Source organism: Melozone crissalis, unplaced genomic scaffold (genome assembly GCF_028551555.1).
Source record: "Melozone crissalis strain CALT ecotype California unplaced genomic scaffold, PUWL_Pcris_2 ptg000045l_1, whole genome shotgun sequence".
Classification (NCBI taxonomy): Eukaryota; Metazoa; Chordata; class Aves; order Passeriformes; family Passerellidae; genus Melozone; species Melozone crissalis.
Genome location: NW_026535823.1, coordinates 16732237 through 16753662, shown reverse-complemented (window position 1 = coordinate 16753662; position 21426 = coordinate 16732237). Strand labels below are relative to the sequence as shown.

Sequence of the window (21426 nt, the reverse complement as noted above, 5' to 3'; positions counted from 1 at the left end):
TACATCAAATTTCTTACTTATTTGTAATCTGTAGTAATTTTGGCATTGGTTGATTTTGGTCTCTTCCTGTTACATCGTTTAATATGTTAAATAGAATTTTTTGTTCTCGTAATAGCTGCTTTATAATTTATTGTAAACTAGAATGCAGAAGTTGCATCTTTTTCTGCCAAAGAACTTTGTAAGATACTAAATGAAGCAGATAAATAGATATAAATACAGTAGTTCAAGAAAGAATGGAGAAAGCAGTGGGAGGATTGGTTGCTATACAAGCATGGCCACTTTCTGTTTTTAGTGTATACCCCTGGCACAGACTAATGGAAAGCTTTCAAGATATTTTCAGGAAATGTCTGCTTTCATCTTATTTATCTGAGCTGGCTGGTTCCAGTGAACTGTGGTCAGCTTCATCTGCAAAGCCTATGCAAGAGGTTCCCCCGCTAAAAGCTTTGAAGCATTTCAAAATGGTCTGGGATTAGTTTATAAGCATTTGGGTGCAGTATTTAAACAAACTCAAAATGACCATGATCACTAAACAAAAGCAGTCATTATATGTGTGCAGCCACTTTAGATAAATGTGTCATGTGGAGATGTACTCTAGAGGTTTACTCTCTTGGAGATAACAGTTCAGGAACTGGAGAATCTTGGGTTCAAGTATGTGTTTTTACTCCTCTGCACACGAGAGCACATCTATTGCTCAGCACTGACATTTCTAAATCATTTCATGAGGAATTTAGATGTTTCTGATATCACTATTCTTATCTAAAAGTGTGTGAATGCTTGAAATGTATGAATCTAATGTACAAATTCGTATAGGATATGAATCAGAGTTGCAGAGTGACTCTTTACTACAGAAACCCCATACAAGTCAGCTGGATGATATTTTATATAGCATGATGGAAGTTTGGTTCCAGGTTTCAGCTGAGAAAAATCATTCATCATTAACCTAGAAATAGAATTGTTTTCCATTTCGAAACAGAGCTGAGTTTGCAGGACCAAGAATCCAAAGAGTTTTTATGAAAGCATTTGAAGTTGGTTATAGTGTTGTGTTTATCTGTAGAGTTATATTATTGTGTGAAATAGAGAAGGAGGAACTTTGTCTTAATGCATTAAAAAATATCTTCTTCCCTTTTTCTCTTAATTTTAGGCTGTCATTTGATAAGTGTAAATTCAAATAGATTTTCTGTTAAGCAGTTCTTAAGTCTTTTAAGCAGTTATTTCTATTAAGCTTGCTTAGTTATCAGCAATTTCTAAGCAAACTTGAAGTTGCTTATTTAGCATATTGTGGACATGATCAGTATTATCTTATTTCTTTCTGGCATGTATTATTTAGGAAACATACACATGAGGGATTTCAGTGTTGTTAATTGGGATATTATTCAGTGCCAACTTTAAAATTAATTAAATATATTCCCCTTTCATAAGGGAGAAAATAGAACAAACCTTAACAGTTTCCAAGAAGGTGTTTGTCCTGGAGCAAAAAACCCCCACTGTTGCTGCAGTGATGTTCTGCAGGAAGTGATACTGAATTTCATCACAGCCCATACAGCTGCAGGCTGGTGTTCTCATGGGCAGCCTTCTAAATGGGACATTTGGATGTGCTGTGTAACTTCCATGTATGCCCAGCACAATCTCTCTGAGTCCAGGATAATCAGTTCTCTGTTCAGTGCTGGGGCTTGGCTTCCTCAGCAGGAGTGGAGCCCTGGCACCCACAGTGCCCTGGACTCTGCTGCGTGGAGTCAGGAGGGAAGCTCGGAACTGCCAGCTCTGCACCTGCCCCCTCCGCTGCCCAGTGCCCCCCAGCAGGGCCATGGCTGCCTGCCAGGTGTCTTGGAAATCCCTCCAAGAGATAGAAATATGCATGTTCCCAGCAGCTGTATGTGTGGGCATTCAGACTGACATCATGTGCTTCACCCTACCTAAGGACCCAACTGTCTATGTCATTTAGAGGAAATAGATGCAATTTATTTTTCATATCAATAATGTTATATTGGAGAACATTAGTGGTGCTATAATATTCCACAGTGGTGAGGAATAAACTAAAAATTACAGACACATGAAACTTTGAAGGTGATAGGAGAAGATTAACTTAGAGAGGAGCCTAATTATTTTTATGTGATAATTGATAGTGGCCAGTACACTGGTGGGGACCTGGTTTTGTGTTCTGATACTGCAGGAATCAAATGCAAAGGCAGTTTGTACTTCTCATTACTTCTCACATTACTTCTTGAGATACAAAACCATTCTGACACCCAGTGGCACTCATCCAGTCTGGCAGTTAAGTTCTGAAGTGAGATGTTAACAGGTAAAAATGTACAGCATTTTCTGAAATGTTTTCCTCTCATATATATGAAAACAGAAAAGCTTCTTTTGGGAAGGCAGGAAGGAAGGAAGGAAATGCAGGTCACCCAAAGATGATGTATAAGTGTTTCTCTAGACATTGGGCTATGATAAAGCTCTCAGAATTTGCAGACAATCCAAGCCAGTGCATTTAGCATCAGGGCAGGTGGCTCTTTTTACACGTGTATAATTAAAATAAATACTGGGGATAAGAAGACTGCAGCCAGTCAATTAACCAGAATGTTGTGTAAGTAAACAAAATAATACCTTCATAAAATTTTGCCTGGCACAATAAAAAGAATCTAGAACAATCATGTCTGCAGCAGCACATGATCTCTTCCCATTCCTCCCCACCAGGAAAAGTGTGCTTTAATTGGCTGGTAGCAACCATAACCAACCAGCACATGGAGGTTTATTGCAGAAACTGCAAAGTATATCTGTGTAATTGCATACTACAGGTGCAAAACCAGCATCGGTGCTAAAGGTGCAGATGCTTGGGTGTTTAGAGGCTTGTTTCATTTTAGAGCATGTTTCATTTTGATGTATATCACACTTACACCCTGTGTTCCACAGAAATGCACATTTAGCTCTCTCATCCACCCTCTGTCCATCTAAACATGTTAAGACACTGAATAGATGTAATTCATCATAAAACTCAGTATTTCTGTGATGAGGTACTAGGGTTTTTAAAAAGTTAAGGAATAGTTGAGATTTATCTGGCTCTTCATATTCATTCCAAACCTCACCACGTATTCTGCTGGGTTTAGGCCTGTGTTCAGTTCAATGGACTTTCACAAATCAGTGTTAACAGTGCTCTTCTGCTGTTGAGCTGGTGAGATTGAGATTAAGGGTAGAAAAGTGATTTACTGGAGATCATCAGGCCGGTAGTAGATTAGGAAATTAAACAAGCAGGAAAAGGGTTTGGGGTTTTTCAGTTTTGGTTTGTTTGTTTTTTAAACCTGCTGTGTGCTGTCATTTCTGGGAAAACATGCTTAAGAATCCTTAGCTTTCAGAGATTTCTAAGAATCTCGGTTTGAGAGGTCCAAAACCACGCTGGCATTTCTTTTCAAACTGGGAAAGGCAAGTAGAAGAGTGTTGAGGTTGTTATGTTTAACTTCTGAATAAAAAACATTTGGACACCGTGTAAGCAAGGCTATTCCTAGCATGTCTCTTTACTCAGCTGCATTATTACAGGTGTTTGATCTGTATACTGGACTGTAATCAAGTTACAATGTTAAAAAGTTGTGAAACTAAGCTATGATCAATTTTATGGTCATCGTTTCCCTAGTAACTGAGCACAGGTGAGTGCATTTTATAAAGTCAAGTATTGGCATTATTTACCTAAGCATATTGCATTGTAGCTGTTTTAACGTACTGCAAGTCAGTATATTTTATTCTGTCTTTTTTGAATTTTTTTCCAACTTACAGATCACTAAGGTAATGAATTTATAGGAATATCCATATGTGGAATAATGAAGTGCAAAAATGGAGATACATATATATAGAGATAGATATAAAACAGTGTTTAATTGATACATAAAATGTATCAGATTTTAATATAAAGGCATATTTTAGATATGAAATTGTTCCACTTCATGTGCACAATAGTTCACACAAAGTTTGTGTATTTTACAAAGTACTTAAGAGGTTCAGGTTCTCAAAAGCTTACATTTTGGCATTCTTTAATCTGAGACTTATACCTGGGCTTAATTTCATGTAGCTAGGTAATCCAGATATTTCAGTGGCATAGATTCCAGTATTTGAGGTGTCACAGTAACACCTTGTGGAACATAAAAAGGAAGAGAAGACTGAAAAGGATGAGAGGATCAATTTAAAAATAAATTTTAAATGTAATAAATTTTAAACTTTTATTAAGTTAAAGAAGAGGGGGAAATGGGAATAAATTACCAAATTGAGAAGTACCTTTGATCTGTCAGCTGGTTAGCGGGAAACAGGCTTCAAATAAATGGAGCTCTTTAAACAAAGCCTGTCCTTGAAATGTGTACATAAGAAACTTAGATTTGTTAAGGAGAAACAGCTGATAGTGATTTCTTCTGAGTTTATATTGAGAATCTTATTTTGCCTTGGTATTATGCTGATAAGTAAGCTAAATTAAAAGTTTGTGGAACAAATCCCTGTATGAATGCTGGGGCTTTAAATTGCACTCAGTGCTATAGAGGTTCTAATGCTCTGTGTCTGTCTGTGAGCTAATGTTGGACTCATCTTTGGAATACAGTAATGTAGATGTGTGCCATGCTCCATTTGTTTTTGAGGAAATCATCCTGCAGTCATACCTGTTGTACAAAATAGTGAAACAAAGTCTGATCCACTACACTTTGTAGAAGAGAACTCTGGATAAGAAACTGTAGATATTATTGAGCTGGTTTTAGTGCTTCCTTAGTCTTGCCTGGCTCAAGGTCTTTCTAATCCACTGTTAATGAAATCTGGAAGTGCTGTTTTGCATATAATTGCCAAAGTGCTTGGTTTTTGCCAGGCCTATATGATATTTGTATTGATGGCAAATGGTAGTCATTTAAAAATGTTTAAGTCCTTGAAAATAGTGTTCTTAAATGTCATTATAACAAGAGGCAAATAAAACCATTCCATATTATTATTGTGGCTTTAAAGGAATCATGGGTCCTGGAATTTTTGTCACTTCCGTTGTTATTAGCAAAATATTTCCAGAGTATTGGCTGTCAACTTTCTCATTAGACAGTATTAGACAAGTACTGAGTTTTTTCCTTTTCTGTGTCTTTGTATCAGTCCAACATTAATTGCTATTAAATTTTTTCATTGCAGGATCTTTGTAGTTATACAGCTGTTTGTTATAAATAACAGCTACCAGCTGATGGAATGATTCTTAACTTTCAAAGGAGAGGAAGAAAGTGGCATAAACAATGCATCCTGATATTCATGTGAATTGTTTGTTTGTTTGTTTGTTTGTTAGGTTAAAAAAAACCCCAAAATTCCAGAACATTTGCATTTTCTTAAATCCATTTTAAATTAACAATTTCTGTATCTGATAAGGTAGCTCTAAGTCTATGGCCTCAACTCTTCTCTCCTACATAGTTTAGTTAAAACATTTAAATGCCTTCCAGAAATTTCCATATGCAGCTTAATGGAAAAACAGAAGTTGAACTCTCATACGCAGAGAAAGACAAGAAATGACTGCTGATATGGAAGGTTAGAGTGAGCCTGCAGAGTATTTTGCAAATGTCCACTGGGCTCCCAAAGCCCTTGTGAGGAGAGCAGGGTGTGCCCCAGGCAGGGGTGGGGTTGGGGCTGCTGCACCTTCAGCTGTGCCGCAGCCCCTTCTCCCAATTGCCAGTTCCCTGTTTGGACATAAACAACTCACTGGGGGGAGAGGTGGGGGTAAGAAGGAAAGAGAGAAAAGCAGATCCATTGTTTTTTTTTTCAGTTGATACCAAGCACTTCCATGAAATGCTTAGCTAACTCCTGGTGCTGTAGAAAGGCTTTCCTTTTACTGTTAGTCATAGGCATCCAGTCATATCTGGCTACACCACACATGAAATGTTGGCCCCATTAAAAAGGAGTGGAAGTTGACTTGTGTCTGGACAACAACTACATGAAAAGTTGTGTGGAAAGTGAACTTTACATGAAGAAAAAATACATTTGCATATACTTATATATATAACTATATATATAAACATGTATCAAAGAACATATTTATTGAAGAAACTTGTAGAAGCTGCATAGGAAAAAATGAAGGTAGTGGCAAAAATTAACAAACCTCACTTTGGAATGAACCTTAATTTTTGCTGTATACTTGGATTATATAGGAATTTCAGCCGTTGATTTTGAATCACTGTTGGTAGCATTGATTTAAATGCAGTGGACAAAAATTTTAAAGCATGAATAATTTAGTTTCTGTTGCCATCAGAGGATTAAAGTGCCTGTGCTGGATTCTGTGGACAAGTCAGTACACAGTAATGAAAGGAAGTTAAATAATAAATAAAACATAAGTTGCACTTCAGTTACAAAATTCTTGTCTTTATGATGAGAATAGGATCTTCAGGCTATATTTAAAACTAGATCAGAAGTGGCTTTTTTATCTCAGTAAGAAAATTGCCTGTTTATTTCTGCCACTTATTGCTGTTCAATGCTGTGAGCTTTAGAGTGTTTTATCTTTCACTAAGAAAGTATAATCCAGAAATATATTGGGGGAGATTACAGAAAGCTGCCCCTGAATGCCAGTTTCCTCTTTGACTGATTGGATATGGTAACAAAACTAGAGACTACTTTAATTGCAGAGTTGCAAGTGACACTGACATCATAATTACTTTTTTCCAGTACTAGTGTAGTTTAATTTAAAAGACTCAATTCCAAAGATATATCTAAATACTTTTGCATCTTGTTTGTAAGTTAGATGCTTCAAGTTCAAGATTGTCTGTCAAATATTAATGTGTTCTAATGGAAATTGCTCACTCTGGAGACAGCCTTTTGCTTTTAAGGGTTTGGGGTTTTTTAATGCTGAGTTTTTTAAATCATACTTGAGCTAAAGTTATAAGAAACAAGTAGGGGATTGGGGTTTTTTCACTGAAACTGCAACAACAGCTAAATTACATAAGTTGAGGCAGTCATATTTTCTAATTTCTGAGCATACATTTAAACGTAGTAATTAAGTGTAACCACTTAATTACACCAAAGTTAATAATTTTTTTAAAGTCCCTGTCTTTATCTTACAGCTAGACTCATGTAGTGCTTCAGCTTTCTGTCCAATACTAACTTTGGCCTGATGGATGCACCAGGCTTTGGGATTTAAGATACTTTACTAACAAATTGCAGTCCCTGGAGAAGTGTACTGTATGTAGTGAGATACTGAAAGTGAGAGATTCTACCTGAAATTAAGCAAGCAGCCAATGTATTGTGAAGAACATGCAAAATTACAATGATAGTTTCAATTTACTCTGCCCAGATGTCTGAGTGCCTTTGGGTAGGGATTCATGAAATGGATAAATGCAGCAAGCATTGGAGTTTACCCCATCAGCTGAAGCACTGGTGTAAGTGATTGATACATGCAGCACTACAGCTGCATGTACAGGCAGATGGTCAGTGGGCTGCAATGCACATCAATTCACTGAGTTTTATTGCTGATGTGTAACACTTGTTGGATTGAGTCAGTCTAGCCTGTTGTCTTAAACAAAACAATTCCTTTTGTTTAATCAATTGTGTTGGAGTCTTCCTTAAAAGGAACATAACTAAAATGGAATCTAAACGTGTGTTCTATAAAACTGCTATATTAAAAGAAAGGCATTTCTCATTAGTAACATTTTATTGCATTGCTACACCCATCTGATCTGTAACTTAAGAGTAGTGCAAATATATTTGGAGTGTTAAAAAAAAAAACCAAAACACCCAGCACTTGTGTGTTGATGCAGTGAAACCCATTAGAATGGCATGGTTATCTGCATGGCTATAGCTGGAGCAAGAGTCTACTGGTCAGAGATTTGCTGGCACCCGTGTAGCACACATGCTGTGTCTGTGTCTGTGGTTTTTTTGGGGAAAGGGGGAAAATGCTGCCTGTAGTGCTGCCAGCTCTTGCTTTATTTCTGTGTTCTGAAACAAGTGTTAAGGAAACTTTTGTGGTTATTCATTAGTTCAACTCCATCATTCTGACAGAAAACTAGTTATCAATGATCCTGGTTATGATGATCTTAAAAAATTAAGCTACTAAAAACAAAAGGTAGAAAGAAACAGAGAATAAAAAAACCCAACCCTTATGTTGTGGTGGTTATGTTAAGAGTCTTATTCATAGTGCTTCAATACCTGTAACTGGCAAAAAGTCAACTTATTTTCCAAGCTTACTCTGGAAAGAGAGTAGTGCTTGCCTGTTCCATCATTCTCTTTATACTTCTGTTCCTATTCAAATTCCAAGCAGGTCAAACAACATAAAGAACTTTAAAAATTGTGTTTGGATCCATAACTTCTGCCACAACCAGTGGCTTTTACTTTTTCAAACTTCTAACACTGGAAAAAAATTAGGAAGGCTGGCAATGCTTACACTTTTCTAGGAGGAGCTTATTGTTTGTCTTCTGAGAATTAACATATGGCTTTTCTTCATGAGTACATAAGTGCTTTCCATGATATTGGAGCAATTTATGTGCACTCAAAGTCTCAACAATTTATGTATAATTTCAAGTGAACAATTTTGAGGAGCAGAAAGGAACCTGACTCTTATGTGGTTGTGTTTTTATCCCTGTTTTCAGGTGTCTGTTTCAAAGAGCTGTAACTGACTGGTAACACAGTGGGGGCTTTGAAAATTTTTAACGTTTTCAAAGGGAATCACAAAATTCATCTTAAACAGAAAGTCGAGAAAGCTTTCCCTGAGATCCAGTAGCAGGGGGAAGGATGGTACTGGACAATTGGTTTGGGTTTTTAGGAAGAATATTCATACCCCTGGATAGGAAATGCCAATTAATGCTTTAAATTACATAAAAGTTTTCTGTTTTCTGGATGTATTCAGCTGTCTTCGTTAAGGTACGCATAGATCTAAGACCAAGATGCACATGCTACTGTATTAATTAATGAAACTTATTCCTAAAAATAATTGAGGTTTGACTCCTGGTTATACTTGCCAAATGTCTCTGTAAGGCACCTGATTCATAGAAAGCTTGGGTCTTAAGCTGAAGCACTGAAACTATGTAAACATTTTGTGGTAGCCAGATGTCCTTTAATTGCTTGATAATAATTGATTATTCTTCACATGAATTTCACCTTAGTGGGGTTTTTTTCTTGTACATGTAACATATGTGGAATAGCCAGCAAATACAAATTTTATCAATCAGATAGAGTTTGACATTTTTAACACTTTTTAAACGTTACAAATGCCTGTTTACCATATGGTGTAAGTGGGTGTGCAGGAAACGACACTCTCATCAAGTCTGATATGCTACTTTTCCATGGTATGAGCATGAACATTTCCTTTTAGTAGCTCTTGCTGAAAGCAAGCCTTTGAAGAATGGGTGTAATTGGTAATTTGTAAATGGTAATTTTGGACTGTAACATTTACATTGTGTACTTCTGTAGTTAGTTATTTTAAAATCAATTAATCCTTTAGCTTTTCTTATTTTTATTTGACTTCATTCATAAAAGTTTGTTCCAGATTAATGCTGCAACATGTGAAAAGGGCAACAGAAAAGCAAAATTTGTATTTTCTTTCCACTGGTCCACTAGCCAGTTCTTATTATTGTGGTCCCAAGTATCCTATTTCCTGTTTATATTCTACATCTGTAGAAGATGCTGCAGACTTTCAAGGGAATTCTACAGTCTTTGAACTGAAATCCTGTGTGTCATTAAATTGAATTAGTCATCAGAGTTTCTTGAGAGATAAGATCGTTGTAATTTTCTGTGACTTGAAGATACTGATCCCAAATGCTGTTCTGGCTTATTTGCATACAATTAAGATTTAATTCAGTTAAGCAGTCCCTCAATACTCTCTTGGGCAGTACCTCAAATATACATTGGAGCAGTGTTACTTAAAGCATGTAACTTACCACTCCATGCAAACCAGCAACTTCTGCTTGCTCCTTTCCCAGACAAAAGCTTCTGCTTCTGCTGCAGCAGCCACCTGAAACTAGCAAAGTACTAGATGGTAACTGGTTTTCAAACGACAAGTTAAAGCATCATTTAAAGGTCAAAAGGGCACAGTTTTCCAAGAGAAAAGTGTTTGTACATAGATTTATAAATATTTAACGTTGCCCCATCAAGATGCAACTTTTAACTAATTGCTACAAACTTGTATGTGCCTCTCTGAAGTGGCTTGTTGATTTAGTCTCTTGCTTATCAGATAACCAGTAGCTTAATTAATTTTAAAACAAAGTTTAGATAAGAAAAAAAATTTGATCCATGTCTAAAACTTTTTTTAACTTCCATTTCTCAATATTTAATACCTGGCAACTTCTCTGAAAATAGCAATACCTTTTTCAAACAGGGTCTGACATTTAAAACATGCTTGTAATTCATGAAACTATGTACTATCACCAAATGCAGTTCCAAAAAAAAAAAAAAAGCATATGAGCTTCATGGTAATAAACCTTTTGGGTTTAGAGTAATCCTTAAAACTGCACAAACTTTCTGCTGTTTTTGAAAAATAATGTCCTTGTTAATATCCTCTTAAGCCCATGGCAGGACTAAGAAAATTCAAGTAAAAAATGCATGTAAATCTTCATCATGGCCAGGAGAGTAGTTTACAGGGCTACAGCTGCCTCGAACCAGCACTCAGGAAGTCATGACTGTTTCTGCCACCAGTGTTTTTCATATACAACCTGCATCATTCTGAGAAGGGTGACTTGAAGACAAGCAGAAATGCATGTCCTGTCTTCCTCCCGCCTAAATCCTCCTAATTCCGCCTAATTCCTCCAGCCTAACTCGGCAGCGGTCCCTGTGATCCTCTATCAGCGCTGCTGTGTCCCCGCTGATACCGCAGCGTCCCCGTGCAAACGCGGCCTCCTGCCGGCCTGCCCTGCCAGGGCCGCTCCGATTCACCGGCCCGGGCAGCTACCCCAGCGCCTCCCCAGGACAGAAACAGCTCAGTCCCATTGCAAACCCAGCGGCCTCAGGCCAAAATCGCAAACTCCGCTCTGAATACTTCTCTTTTATATATTTACACAGAGTTCATGCAGAAGTCTTTTCTTTCCGCACCTTGCCCTGACTTTCAGCATCTCTGAAAATCCTCACCAAGTGTCAGAGTTTGAGAGCTGAACTGTTCAGCTAATGTACACACTGAAATGCAATCCACAAAGAAATGGGAAGTAATTTTAACACATTAGAAGTTAAATATTTTTTCATTCATTTTTTTGGTAAATTTATTTTTTTATTAAGGGTTTCTTATTTACTATGTCTTGTAAGGTCCTTTCTTTGTGTTTTATCACTCTTTTTGCTTAATTTAAAAGAATCTTCTCTCATATGCACTTTTTTTAAGTGGAGGTGGTCTTAATACCAGTGACTGCAGGGAGATTGATCTCAGTTGATACTCACTTGAAGACTTCCTGGGAAGTTTTCAGGAAGCTGCAGACTGTCTTGAATTTCTTATTAAAAGTTGCACAAATGTGTTCTAAAATAACTCTTTTGTGTATGGTGTCAATGGCACTGTTTATTTACAGCATTTGAGACAAAGTAACTGTTGCTGGGATAGGAGTTCTTGTTAAGTGATCTTGTCAGTAATCTTTGGTGTTACAGTTTCTTAACATTCAGCATAAGCTTTAATACTTGATTTTGTTCATTCAAGATTTTAATATTTGGGCTTAGGAAGTAGATTCAGCTATTACTACCTTTGCAATATTTGGCAATAGAATTAGAAGAAAAAGGGAGGACTTCAGGATAAAAATATATTCAGATAAATTAAAGGGTAAATAGGAACAAACAGTTCAGTATTTCAGCTCATCTGCATATAGATATTATATATGTAGGTGATCTGCATAGTGGTAGCTCCTTCCAAACTGAGGAATTTTATATCCCTTTTGTATTTTAGTCATATGAAGAAGTATGTGACTTTCACTGTGTGACTGTTTATGAGCTTTTGGGTAAAGAAATTATGACTGGCATACTTCCTTTTATATGTCTAATTGTACATTCTGCACTTTGTTTATTCTGACATCTGTGTACATTATATAACCTCTATGTACAATTAATTAGAGGCATACAAACTACTCTCATTTTTTCCAATTAGATTTTTTATTTACTACATACTAATAAATCATATTTTGGTACAGCTCATATTGTATATCATACATACAGTCTATTATATAGTGTAATTAATCAAATGTGACATTATAAACTGCTTTTCTTCAATACAGTTTGAACTCACAAGCTTTGCTTTCTAACATCTGCCACTCAAAAGTTGCTTTACTGTGTGAAATATGTTTGGGTTTTTTCCAGATTGTCACAAACAACTCCACTTTTCAAGAATACTCAGACAAGCCCAATGCACACACAGTTCCTGACCACATTACTGGAAGAACTGCATTTCAAAAATGAAGATCTGGAAAGTTTAACAAGAATATTTAGAATGGACTGACAACTTGAATGGTCAGTCAACTTCAAGCTACTTTGTGTGTCTTAAAACCAAGCTGGTTAACCACAGGTTTAATGTTCAGCATTTTGTAAGTATGTACAGTAACTACAGATTGTATCAGCTGGAGCAGAAAATGTGTGAAGCACATTTTAAAGTAAAGAAATATGTTTGGTATGGAAATGAGTGTCATCATTTTGTCACTTACAATAAAATGTAAATAATTTCCAGTAAATGCCAGCTGCTTACTTGTCACACTTATCTTTTGATAATGTATGGTTGGTTTACTGCAATTTTGAGGAATTTTTACTACCACAGTTTATTAAAAAAAAAAAATTCTGTGTGGCTACAATGGCTAAGACTCAGCAGGTTTTTTTAATTATTACAATGGAATTGTTATGTTCCATTTTGTGATATGAAATTAAGAGCTGCGTATTTTTTGCATGATGTTGAGATTACATTTTCCATTCCAGGTAGGCCAAAAAATTTAAGAGCAAATACCTTATGTTGATCATACTGAACTGATTTAATGAATATAGATTATGATATCATTACTGATCTCACTCCTTTGTTCCCCACTGAATAACATGATCACCGTAGCATCTCCTACTACCTGAAATAGTTGCACAGAGAACAAAAGAACACCTTCAGTTGTTTGAACTTTTTAAAATGAAAAATGAAATTTAGTATGAATTGTAGTACTTGCATTTCTGCTTTTTCATTTCCTTCCTATGGGTAAGAATTTTGCAGTCTTGCGAAGAAGCTGACTAACCACAGTTGTTCAAAGTATGAAGACAAGTTAAAATATGGATCATCTGAAAAGTGCTTAAAAGCAGTAGAAAGGAATTTGGATTGGTTTGGTCTTTCTTGGTTTGGGAACTTTTAGTCAAAGTTTGTCTACAGGCATCAGGGAAAGAGGGGGGAAGCATGTGAGCCTCCGATGGTAAGAGCAGTGCTGCTGACATTTTTCCAGTTGCCCTCGTGCATGGAGCAGGAACCATTAGGAATGATGACTACAGTACACAAACATGTCTGATCCATAGCCTGTTTGTCTTGCTACTTCTAAGAAAAGGGGTGGTCTTTGAACTTGTGTAAAAGTTCTTTTTAAACAGACTCTAGTTGTTACTAATTTGGACTTCCTAAATATATTTTAATAACTAAAAATGCTTTGCTTTCACTAGTCATTTCATTTCAGAGAGTTATTTAGGCTGAGTATGTTTAGAATAGCTTCTGTCACTAAGTGATTATAAATGGCACTTTAAAACTAGTCCACTAATATTCTTAATGATTCCATGTTTTATTGCATAGTTCTCAGTTCATAGGAGTCTGTATTTTGAGAGACTTGAGAAGAAAGTTGTAACTGACAGTGCTTAGTCTGCAGCAAATGGCAGCTCTAGGTAAGGCTGACACAAGCCTTACCAGGGCTGCTACACATTCACTCCATTGAAAAAACCAAAGTTTATTCCTTTGGTTTGCTTCTGTAATTGGACACCAGAAAGGAACTCTAGACTTAAGTAGTTCGCTGCTGTGTAGTTCCTTCATGATAATCAGAGTAAATATGTGTAGATTCCCCCAACACACAGAAACTCATGCAGCTTTGCCATGGAAGCTTCACTGAGCAGTAGACTTTATTTAGGCAAAGACTTTTCCAAATTTACATTGTAATGGGAAGTTACTTTCAGTGTAAGTTGTAAAAGCAACAATTTGGAATTAGGATAACGCTGAATGCAGAGTTACAGCTATGCATTTTTTTATGTAGTAGGGAGGAAAATACCCATTACAATCAGAGTGTCTGATTCAAAATTTATAAGAATTACTGGATAGATGGTACATTGGTTTTGTACCATGATGGAAAAGTTTACTTGATACATATGGAGAGAAGGGTCAAGACCTCACCAAAAGATAAACTTCTATAGAAGACTGAGTAATAGGTATGATACTCTGAGCAGAACTTAAACCTTGAATTTATATCTGTTCACTTCTGATTTTGGAAGTTGACTGAATTTCTAGTTTTAGCTAGTAGATTCTGAGCAAGCCATTATTCTGTTCCATACCTCGTAACAGTTCTGCCATACAGAATACACTTAGAAGGCATTGCAAGTGTACATCATACCAGGAATGTGACTGTGTTTTATCAGGTTTGATGGCTCTCATTTGGAAAGTTTTTACGCTTCCTGTCAGTTTAGTGGTGTGATATTTTTGTAGTTATTTTTAGGCTTGGTCTTCAGCCCTTACTGTGTAGGAAACGTATAATGTTGTAATAAGAATGAATAGGTTGCAGGCTCTCTATCAGGGTTCACTATAACTGCTTTTACTGTCTGCCTCAGCAGCTCAAAAAAGTCAGCTTTCAGGAGTTTTGCATCTCTTCTTTCACTGCTGTGTAGTAAGCTCCCTCAGTCTTTTCCTTGCCCTTCAAAAACAAAATAGCATGAGTCCAGAAGAACATTCTGTAGTATGCTAGGAACACCCTGAAGGGATATTCTTCACTTCCTTGTAATGATTTCATCTCTGTTAGACATAACACACATGTAAATAAATGCAGAAAGTATACATATGTACCCAATACTTTTGAATAGGAGAGAGGCTATAGACTCATCCCAAAAAGATCTTTCAAAACTGTCAGCCTTAACTGGTGTATAAAAATCACAACTCAAATACCAAAAATTCAGTTCATTTATGTAGTTTTCTTATGAGCATGCTTTGTAACAGCCTAACTGCTTAGAAATGGTCAAATCTAGATATCATTTTTTATCTTAAAGCAAATTTCTGTCACAACTATCTGTCCTTCAGAAGATAATACCGAAGATAATGCAGCTGGTTTTTGGTGTTGTTCTGCCCCTTCTCTTTTTGCTTATGTTGGCAGACAGATTGTTTCCTTGTGGCCTTGTTTCTGTGCTTACTGTTTTTCCTTCTGTGTAAGTTAAACAGATGAGAGCAGTTGACATTTGGGTCAGTGGTGGTTTCAGCCTTATCTCAGATACACTAAATTGCAGTGACTGACTTCTGAGCTGCAGGTGCAGGTGAGGAGAGACATCATGGATCTGGGGTTCAGGGGAAATGGGATAGAAGCCTCTATTTCTGAACAGCTCTGTCAAAGGGGCATAACTTGGCAAAGCCATTAGCACCTTAGATGACAAGGAGCATAAAGTCTCAGAAGTCCACTGCCATAACCATGTAAAGCATCTAGCACTGTCTGGTCCATGGTCAGCATTGGAGTAGGATGTGTTTCTTTTAATAGCAAAGGGGTGGGAAGGAAACCAGACTTAAATTGTGACTTTTTTTCCTCTGGCATATATAATTGATTTAGTAAAGAACAGAAGAACAGCTTAGTTTAAAGCTTGAAGCAAAGTTTGCTTCATGCTGTTGCAGCTGTTCTGCCTCAAAGGAGGAATGTGTGACACATACCTGCATGTCACAGAATGGATTTCTTACCAAATTTTCCATAGCTGTAATGAAATAATCTCAGGAATAGAACAAGCACTTACACAGAGTCACATTTTCTCAACATTATTCGAAGCAGACTTTATGCTGGCCAAAGAGGCTGATGGGAAGACTTTTGTGTCTATTCTCACACCACAGTTCAGTTCACAGTCTGGTAAATGCTCTCAGTGTAAGCAATGCACTCTGTAGTACTGAATCTCCTAGCACAGAGACCTTCACTGCTGCCATCTGATTATTTTTTCCCATTAACCATGCTTAGTGACTTTTCTTGCATTTTGGAGAGAAAAAGAGGAGTCAGAGTGGTTCATTTGATGTTCACCATTTCAGAAAAGTAGAAAAGTCATCATGTAACCCATACACGTTCAGGTTTTTGAAGAGATTACCTTGAATCTGTGTGAAGTTTGCAAATCAAGCTAGACATGGTAATGCAAAATCCTACATTAAAACAAGCAGAAGAGAGCCTGATTTATTTAATTGAAAACTATCAAAACAAAAAAGTTCCTCAGCATAACTGACAGGGCTCTGCTGCTGTCCAAACCCAGGGCTGGAAATTTAGATCCACCCTGTCTTTCAAAGGGAGGTGCAGGGAGCAACAAGGTGCTGGTACATGCATGAGATGTGTCTGGGGCCTCACAGGCCTTGTCCACACAACACAAACAAGAGTCACCTGTATTTTCACTCTTCAGTCTCAGTGAGTAGCTTAAAAGTGAGACATCTGTTGTGGTTTTAGGGGGAAAATGACGGTTTGGTGAATCTTGATGTTCCATGTCCTACCCTTCTCCCCCTAGTTTGAGAGAACCTGGACTCTACAAAGTGCAGGAGGGGATGAGCAGCTCAGCTGGACATGTCTCTTTTAACTGCTGAGAAAAAAGGACTAGCACATCAGAGAGAAGAAAAAGGAAGAGAGAAGGGGAAAGCAATACTCATACCATCTAAATTTAGGCATCCAAACTTAGGTACCTTCCCATCTTCATCTGCTTCAGAGAGAACTGATGCTCTTAAATTTAGGGTCTTCAAATCTTACCTTAGTGCATTTATGAAAAGGATGGTGGTAATGCCTCAGCTCCTGTTCCCTCATGGGGGAAAGAAAGCAGAAAAGTCAGCTGAGAATGCTGACACAGTAGACTGGCTCTCCCTGGAGTAATTTGTAGTAGAGTGTGCACAAAACTGAAGGGGGCCCTGGCCCTGCACAGTGGAGAGTTTCTAAGCAATCTGATCCTATTATTCGCTTATTTTGATGGCTACTACTTCACACAATTTTTTCTTAACCTATAAGAGTTAACACCAAAAGAATTCAAGTGAGTGGCAGTCTTTAGGGAAATCAAAACAATGCCCCTATGTTGAAATAGGGTCACACTCTAGTTCAAGAGTTTGCCTCTAAGTTTTCCATACTTACTGTTTATTTCTGCAATTGCATGTGAACACACAGTACTGTGGGTGAGGTTTAGCTTGATCTCACTGGGACAGCAGGTAATGCTGAACTGTCATTTCCAGTGAGCATTAAATATTGAAAACGCAGACTCAGCCTCTCCTTTTGGCAAGTCTTAAGTTTCCATTGGAAGCAGATGGTATACAAGGTAGGGCTAGGCACCTAACTATAAAGACCTCTTGTTTCTCAACTGTGTATCTCTACCACCTGACAGCCAGCCCTCCTCTGATTAGAGTCAAAGGAAGTGGGTGTGCCTTCCATTAGCAAAGGCGGAAAGTAATATTGGTGCAGACTTTTCCTCTTGCCAACTTTCTTTTTGTGACTCTTCATCTTGAAAGCACTTCTTTGGACAGAAGGTGCTGTAGAACGTGAGCTGTGGCATTTGTGGTGCTACAGAGGATTTGGGGAGGTGGGGGGATGTGTGTGGGAAACACATATCTTCAGGTGGCTCTCATTTAGCATTCCTCATTTAGGCTCTCTGGTTTCAAAAAGCCAGGGAAAGCAGGTGAGCCTCTGAGCAATGGATGGATATGTGTGATAAAGTCATTCCCCCTGAATTGCTTGTAGCTGTAGAGTAGAGCAAAGTGCAAGCTGGAGTTCTGAAGAAAATAGATAAACTTTGCTATGAGGATTGAATGTGTAGATTAAACTCCTAGACTTGGTAAGGCTAATCAATCACAACAGTGCAGTAAGTGTGCCCCTGTACACTGCAGCTGTCCCCCTGTTTGTTGGCTATCCTGAAGACAAGAGCTCCAACAGCCCCTCTCCAACAACAGGCTGGAGCAGAAGCACAGGTTCTAAGGCAAAGTCCCTGCTGGGAAGTCAGTGCTCAGGACACTGCAGTAGCCTGTACTTTAAAGGCAAATTCTGCAGTACATTTTTGCACACTGTGATTACCTGTGGGAGCTGCATGCAAGGATCAGAGCACAAAGCCACTGGGGCTACTGGTACATCCTGCATCATCAAATCAGTTCCATTTCTGGACTTTTTACCTTCTTAAATTTCATGGTGTATGTAGCTGAATTCAACACTTAGTGGGGCAGCAGCAGCTTCCTGAGGAGTCCTACAATTAGGTTAGAATTAGTCATCACTACAGAGAGCTTGAAGGACTTTGGATACAGCTTTAATAAGCTGCAAACATTAGATCAGGATTTACATCATAAATCTTGCCTTTCTGTTCTACTCAAACAGGAGTGTCTACAAATCAGGTGAATATAATTTACCAGTACAGTAGTTAAATAACAAAAAGGACCATAATTGGTAGTATTATCTAAGAAGCCACAGCAATCCTGCTTACAGCTGTCAGCTAAGATCTGACTCATCTAAGGTATTTTATAGCAACCATATGTTAGGCATGCCTATCTCACCTTGTATGCAGAAAAATGATAAAGTTTCCTAATCAGGATTTGCCACTAAGCAGGATTTTCCGTAAACACCTCAGTACTGCAAGTGCTATCCTGAGTAAGGGGAAAAGCTTTTGCAGACACTTCTGATTTGGTAATTTAATAAATAGAATAAATGGTTGCAAATCTGTGGCTAGTACTGATTTAGCAAGGCTGGCTGTATTTCAGAGTGTAGGTACATTACTTCAGCAGTTAAATGGTGAACATCACTTTAGCACAGAATTCATGAAGATAATTACGAACTTTTGCACTTCTTGTTCAAAAGTTTCAGATTGCAGACATGGTCACAAAGCATGTGATCCACTAAAAACACTTTGCTGAGAAAGTGCAAGTAAAGTTGTATTGGTGTAGTATTTTTACCTGCATAGTCAGAAAAGAGAAGGAGAATTCACATCAGTATGGGAGAGAAATATTAAAAAATATTTTAAAAGAACTTTTAAAATACTATGGTCCTTTGATAACAATGTGGGTGGTTAAGCTAGAATAATAATTGCACTTTAAGAAAGGCAGACACTGTTGAAAACAGTTTGGCTGTTGATTTTCGAACAAGGTTTAGATCCAGTTCACTGTTACCTGCATAAGCCTACATCCTCTGCAGTTCAACTTAACTCCTTCTTGCACAAAGGCTGGTTAAATGTCCATCTAACTTAATTATTCCCAAGCAGTCTTAAAAGCTTAAAAGCTTTTTCAGTACTGAAGAGTACTTTTTTTTTCTCAACTACGGGTTCTCAGTAAATTAAAAAAAAAAATAGATACTTTTGCTGTTTAAGATCCTTGGCTTAAAAAATTTCACAACTAGAAATCTAGTTAAAGTGTTTGTTCGTTATTAAGATAATTAAGAGAATTTGAAAACTTGAAAAATAAGTGATTTTACTGATACCACATTAGCCCTCTAGAGCTCTGGGTCACATATATGTCATCTCTGCTAAGTATTCATTTCTAAGATCCTCCCAAGCTCTGCTTTTTTTGTTCTCTGAACATCTGATGCTTCTTGTTATTCTTCTATAACCACAGATGTGCCCTCTTCAAAAAACTCACAATCTCACAATGCTAAACTGACAAGCTGAGTGTCAAACCACACACCCCAAGCAGCCCTGAAGAAAAACAGAATCACGCTTGAAGCAAAACAGAATAAATCACACAAATTGTTTCCAAAGAATGAATCTAAAACATTGCAAACTGTGCACAGGCATTGTTTCCTAAGAATGCAAATGCCATTTTTATGCTCACTTACTCTATAAGCAGAGAGTGTTCTCCGAAATAAGAGATTAATGTGAACAACTTTTTATTTCCTTGTTAAGTTTTCTCTCTCTCTGAGCTGAAGGGAGCTTTGCTGTGGGAACGAGCTGGGTCTCCTTTGTGCCGAAAAGCAGCATGGGTGTGCTGGCTGAGTTACTCGGGGCGAACGAGGCCACTGCCCTGGGAGCGTTTGTGCGGTTTGTGCAGCGCGCCCGAGAGCCCTGCTCTCTGGAGCACACGAGAGCTCCCTGCTGCCCCAGGGCCCTGCTGCCTGGAGCACACGAGAGCTCCCTGCTGCCCCAGGGCCCTGCTGCCTGGAGCACACGAGAGCTCCCTGCTGCCCCAGGGCCCTGCTGCCTGGAGCACACGAGAGCTCCCTCCTGCCCCAGAGCCCTTCGCCTGGAGCACACCGAGAGCTCCCTCCTGCCCCAGAGCCGGGCCGCAGCTGCCGCGGGCCCTGCGGGACAGAGGCGCTCCGGGCACAGCGCACTGGAGCGTTTGTCTGGCTCTCCGTGGCCAGGCTGTAGCAGGACCCACAGCTCTTTCAGCTGCAGTGCCTCTGCAAGCCGTCCCTTCTCCCACGATGTGGGACGAGATGAAGTCTGCAATGCTGTAGTGCTAAGGCATCAAATACCTATAATTTGCCTTGGCAGTAATGCCATAACTGATCTAAAAGGTTTTATGATACTGTCCTGCAAAGAATGAAGGGATCATTTTCACGCTCAAATACTCAAGACCTGCTCGCTGTTTTCTTGAACTGTCGAGCCACACTTCACACTTTACAGCATGCTATCTCCTCCCTACAGTTCAAAATTTGTCAGAGCATTAAAAAAAAAAAAAGTTAAAGTGTAGATACAAACACTTACCTCCCTGCCTTGAAGGCTCTGTCAGTATCTAACTATAAGTAATGCTGTTGTCTAGACTTCACTCAAAGGTCTCTTTTTTCTAATCTGGTGATTCGAAGGTGAAACACTGACCTCCAGTTCTGATCTGTATGGGAGTAATGCTAGATTCTGGGTTACATCATTTATATCTTAAGGGTTTGAGTCAAAAGTTGGATTTCTTTTTTTTTCCCTAGTTCATCTCTATCTGATAACCCTGAATACAAGATAGATGATGCCTGAAGCAAAGCTGATAAAGTCACCAGTGCTAAGAAGCATGAGGGAGGGGCAAATGGAAGCACAAGAGCATAGATACATATCTTCACATCCTTATTTCCTTTACAAATGGAGGAAGGAAGTTCCCTGCAGGTTAGCCGAAGAGTATCCGCTCTTACCATCTAAGTACAATTTCTAAGAGTCACAGGCTCTTAAAAATACTGAATTCAGAACTCCACAGATAATACTCCATAAATAATACTCTATACTTTTTGCTTCTGAAAAACTTCAACTAAAAATTCACAGCTGGGTATAAAGCCAGAATTATGGACAATCACCCCACCCTGTTTCATATCTCTACTCTGTTTCTGTCCCCTCTTCTTCCAAATCCTTCCTGTTCTTCCCATCTCAGCGCATGGCCATTCCTTTCTGCCGTACCACTTCACCAATTCC

At 38.2% G+C, this 21426-nt stretch overlaps 1 protein-coding gene across 2 annotated transcripts in view; it reads left to right on the top strand.

Annotated features, from left to right (window-relative positions):
* Positions 1 to 13492, top strand: part of RPAP2 (RNA polymerase II associated protein 2) — a 33661-nt gene extending 20169 nt beyond the window's left edge. For both annotated transcript variants that reach the window (XM_054285623.1, XM_054285622.1), the window contains one exon: positions 12232 to 13492. In XM_054285623.1, the coding sequence (XP_054141598.1) occupies positions 12232 to 12370 (139 nt within the window). In that variant the 3' untranslated portion in view covers positions 12371 to 13492. The remainder of the gene's footprint in view (positions 1 to 12231) is intronic.
* The last annotated feature ends 7934 nt before the right edge of the window (positions 13493 to 21426 follow it).